General features: G+C 50.4%; 2 protein-coding genes across 2 annotated transcripts; one reads left to right on the forward strand and one right to left on the reverse strand.

Moving 5' to 3' along the window:
- Nucleotides 1-1,466: 1,466 nt before the first annotated feature.
- SEPMUDRAFT_18766 (uncharacterized protein) lies at nt 1,467-1,679 on the forward strand (the record flags this gene model as incomplete). Its single annotated transcript, XM_016908308.1, has 1 exon — nt 1,467-1,679. A coding segment is annotated over one exon (213 nt), but the record flags the coding sequence as incomplete, so codon positions are not given.
- An 805-nt stretch (nt 1,680-2,484) lies between these two features.
- Nucleotides 2,485-4,316, reverse strand: SEPMUDRAFT_152483 (uncharacterized protein). The gene has a single exon (XM_016907470.1). The coding sequence runs from the start codon at nt 3,969-3,971 to the stop codon at nt 3,132-3,134; it is 840 nt and encodes a 279-aa protein (XP_016756009.1). The 5' UTR covers nt 3,972-4,316; the 3' UTR covers nt 2,485-3,131.
- Between the last annotated feature and the right edge of the window lie 521 nt (nt 4,317-4,837).

Consider the following 4,837-nt stretch of genomic DNA (forward strand, 5'->3'; position numbering starts at 1 on the left):
TTATTCTATCAATCAATTCGTGAATTCGATTCACGAATTGATTAAGGATTTGAACTTACCTGTCCCATACTCATCCCGCCTCCCAGCATGCCATTCCCAGAGGCATTGTTCCTTGCTCCACCATACTTCTCGTACCATTCCGTCGCAGGTGTTGGAGGCATTCTCAATTAGTACCTAAATCGATTTGCAATCGATTTGTGAATCGGATTCGGTTGAATGGTGTATCAGGTAGGAGAGAGATGTGAAAGAAGATTAATTCAATTGATGAATCAATTGATGAATTGATTCAGTGGAGTGGTGGTGGTGTGGTGTGGTGTGGTGGAGATTGGTGGAGTGGAGGCCACGGTGGATTGTTGTAGTGGATGAAAGGAAAGAGGAATTAATTCAAGCTGAGATGCTTCTTATATGGTACACTGACCTCAAAGTGGGGTACACCCCACTTCGAAAAAAACCTTAAAATACGCTAGCACCTGAACTCAATTCAATGGTACACCGACCCGTGAACACCTCGCTGACGACGCACTCCCTTACACATACATCTCCAACCATACATCATGCACTCGCGTCAGCTCAAGGAACTACACCACCCAAGTCTCATTATGCTTCCCGGTGTGCCGGAAAACAGATGCCAGTCCACTTCCGTATCCAGAAAGATGCGATCGTATCATCACCGCTAGGAGAGGTAGGGTATGTCCGAGCGGCTGATCCTCTCGTGGATGATGCAGGACAGGGATGGATGGCAGCCTGGCAGGCTGTGGCAGCCCGCTATGAGCCATCGAGTGAGCCATACGAAGGTCGACGCCCTCCTCACTTGGCTTCCCGCTCTTCCGCCCTTCAGCGCCGACCTCAAGGCTCAAGGCTCAAGGCTCAAGCCCTCAGGGCATGGGACGGACGGGCATGGCGTGTGCTGATAACATGCTGGGACGGCGCGGCTGATGCTATCCACGAATTGTAGCCATATCGTGCTTTTGCCCTTAGACAACCCGCCCTCACCCCTGTTCAGCGTACTCCACTTCACCTCAGGACACCGTGAGACTTCCACGCTATGCGGCATTGTGCCGACGGAGTCATCATGATGGCTGCGCTTGCATGGAGAATCGCTTGAACGCATGCATTAGTAGATGGCACCAATTCCTCAGCTATCTTCCCAGCTGGCAAACACAATTCTGGCAATTCCTCGTGGGCCTATGGCGACGCTGTATCGACGTATTGCAGCCTAGCCATCATGCATGAATACACATGATGTACTGATGCTTCATCAGATCATCAGCTTACCTGCGCAGCCTGGTCTTGACAGACTCGGGTCATATAAGAAGTCGCCACCTACACCATATGCACCGATTCCATACTCTCTGTTCACATTCACCGTCCAACTCATATCTTGCCTCACCACCACCGTGACCCAAAGAAATTTCTACTAGATCAAGTATTAGCTTTACCAGGATTACGACCAGGATATCAAGAAGATGTGTATACAAGTCATTGAACGATACAGCATCTGCAAATGCCTATACTACAAACATGCAGTGGACCCTTGCCCATCAACGCGCCAGCGCGGTCATGTATTAAGGGAGAAAACGGTTCTGGTGGGATACGCCTGCGAGACTCATTCCCGATCACGAGCGATACAAGCATATCTCCACAGTCTGCCCGTGCAGCCTGATTCTGGCTACTCCAGCGCAGCATCAAGTCTCTACCAGCGCCCATTTTCGATAGATTTTGACAGCTGATGTCCACGTATCAAATCTGGACATCAGGACTCGACTGTCGACCAGTCGCCATCGAAACGACAAGCGGCTTTCCTTCTTCTTCTAGACGAACATCATCAGCGACCATTGCACCAAGAGCGACCATGTGACATACAAAGAGAAAGTCCATCAAAGCAATCGGATCATCCAGACTTTTTCGGCGCCGAATCCTACTTGAGAATTCTCATGGATCCAAAGAAAGCAGCAGATTTTCATAATCGAAAACAATATACACCTGGCAGCCAGCTCATACATGCATGCATCAAGGGAGACCAAAAACATCATTTATGGGCTTTTGATAACTGGAGTCTCGGTTGCTGAAATAATTTTTCGAAATAATTGGTTGGTTGGTTAGTTTGGTTACCTTACCTGAGGGAATGGGTTGGTCAAGGCGCCATGAGTCAGGGAGTGGAGGAGTGAAATGTATTTGTATATAGCAGCATGGCAGTTTGTCTCTTGTGAATCACTTTTTTGCATTGAATGTTGTGTAATTCTCTGTGAAGGTAATTGAATTTTAAAAGTATTCTACCCGAGGGGAGGGTTGCTAGCACATTGGCGGTAGATGCAAGGTATACCTAAGGTAAGGTACTGTACTATTTATATCGTCTACAATGGACGACGGGTGTGGTACTGACACACACATAGGTACGTATAATTCATGTAGTCTAATTCGAAGTTTGGTGCTCGCAAGGCAGCAAAAGTCAATGACACACAATCGAAGAAGGGACAAGTCAGATATCGTTCGAGTGATCAGCATATAAGCCAGAGATAGTTGACTATTCTGTCTAGAGGGAGCACAGAACTACGCGGCTACATCGCTGACCACCCCCCACTTCTCTCTCCTCTCCTCGACATCTCATCCGGCAACTGACGGGCCTGTACTGCCAGACCTCCCCATCAGTCGTTCCTCTCCCTCATCTCTTCTCCACTTCTTCCATAACAACCGTCTGGCAATGCAAAGAACTCTGCAAAGTGCGGTTTCGTATTATCAAATAAATTGGCGTCCGCGGGTCGCCTTTCCATCGTCAACGTCAGTCAAGAGAGCCTGATTGTTGTGACGATAAGAAGAAGCGCGCAGACAACTTGAAAGGTTTCGAAAGAAGTCGCCCCCAGGATCGGCGCGGCAATGTATATCATGCTGCTAGACTAGCTAAACAGATGAATGCCCACGGGTCCGACAAGGTAGGAGGTAGGCAGGCAATGAAACTTCCTTTTTGCTGAAAAACCAACAACTCGCTCTCGATCAAGGAAGGAATAATGGCTGGAGCAATATCCAGTGTGTGTGTACGGTGATGTGATGCGCACCCGCGCTCGATGTGTATCGGCCGTCATTATTGTCATCATCATCGTCAAAAGGCTTGCAGAATAGAAACAAGAAGACATCTACTGACGAACGACGATACCATGTCTCCGTGTAGCGCCAGTCTTGTAGTGTCGATCATCTTCCGACTCGGAAGAACATTCCGAACCATCAGAGTATCCGCAGCGAGCACCGCCACAGTCCAACTTGACACGATTGCCAGATCGAGTAATGCCGTAGCGTTCGCAAGAGCAGCAGCTGCTGGTGCTGGACACCGAAGATGGCGAAGAGGCGCCCGAACGAACGGAAGATCCACCTGAGCTGCGAGAGCTGCGAGAGCTGAGAGATGGCACATCAGACTCGTTGTCGCTGTCTGAGCTCTCTTCCTCGCTGGACTCGTCAGCGACTTGTTGGCGGGCGAACTTTGCAGTAAGTTGCTCGAGAGTTGGGTGCACGAATTGCTCGGTGCGGACTTTGAGGGACTCTTGGGGCTTGTAGGGCTTTGGACTGATGATTTGCGACTTGTCCAGTGGCCGACCCTTGGGTACACCCGAGGACGAGTGACGTGCATGGCGTGACGATTGACGGGCCTCCTTTGACGAGCGGGTTGTGGTTGTCTCGGCGCTCTTGCTGTTGGGAATGTCCAGAGTGTTCAGTTTGCGGCCTGTGGTCGGCTCAGTGACGGACTCGCGGGCTGGGTCGTGAGAGACGTGGTAGCCATCAATGATGTAGTAGTACCAGTAGCGCTGGCCCTGCTTGAGTGTCTGCCCTTGGAAGCGAAAGGTGCCCTTCCAGCCTCCGGCCTTGGAGGAGTCCTTGGAAAGCGGAAGCTGGCCATTGTAGTTGTCCCAAGAACCGAGCAAATGTACGGTCTTGACATTGGCGGAAGTGCGGAGGGTGAAGTTAAGCTGGATAGCGGCCATTATGTCGATTGATTCGTGATCGTGGAGTGATTTATGGTTTCGTATATGGGTCGAAAATCGCGATTATCGTTGGTCGCAAAATCGTGATATTTCGGGGGAAATCGTGCTGAGCAAGCAAGAGCTGGTAATTAGATTTCTGGTGAAGTCGACCGGCGACTTGTAGAACAGTAGTATTTGGTATGTATTGGGGGTTTTTTCTGTATTTGGTGTTGGAGGTGACGGAATGGGGACAATTATTAGTGAGTGAGTAGTAAGTGGTATGGGTATGGCACCAGGCCTGAACGATGAACAAACAACAAAAAGGGGATAAAAACGACCAAAGACCAGCTCTTGAGATTGACACGCTTGCTGAAGAAGAAGAAGAGGAAGAAGAGGGAAAAGAAGGCCGGAGGATGAGCGGCTTACTTATGCCCGCTCTCATTCGGCGTCGACATGGCATGCCGTGCCTTCCCACGGGAGGCAGCGCAGCATTCGCTCTTGCCTCGCAGACTATTGGGAAGGTGCAGAGGGCGAGCGCGTAGATGCTGGTCTGGTGGAAGGAAGTGCATGAAGAGAGAGCAGGAGCGAGCCAATCGACGTCTCAAGGCAAGCGCTCACCACCGCCCCACTTCCCAGCTGGAGCTACATCCACGGACACCTGATTGGTCCGCCTATTGGTGCACGCCGTCGAAGGAGGAAGCCACGATCCGCAACCTTCTGGCCTCATCACATCGTGTTCACGGGTCGGTGTACCATTGAATTGAGTTCAGGTGCGAGGGGCACGTTCCACTTCGCCAAGTCACCCTCGCTGCACCATACTTTGGCTTTGCGCTAGCATTTCACGTGACTGATGGTACACTATACTTATAAGCTCTAGAATCCACACT

Source organism: Sphaerulina musiva, assembly GCF_000320565.1.
Source record: "Sphaerulina musiva SO2202 unplaced genomic scaffold SEPMUscaffold_33, whole genome shotgun sequence".
NCBI classification, from domain to species: domain Eukaryota; kingdom Fungi; phylum Ascomycota; class Dothideomycetes; order Mycosphaerellales; family Mycosphaerellaceae; genus Sphaerulina; species Sphaerulina musiva.

Excerpts from the sequence above, each read along its gene's own strand:
- SEPMUDRAFT_152483 (XM_016907470.1), bottom strand. The coding sequence starts at position 3,971 with ATGGCCGCTATCCAGCTTAACTTCACCCTCCGCACTTCCGCCAATGTC.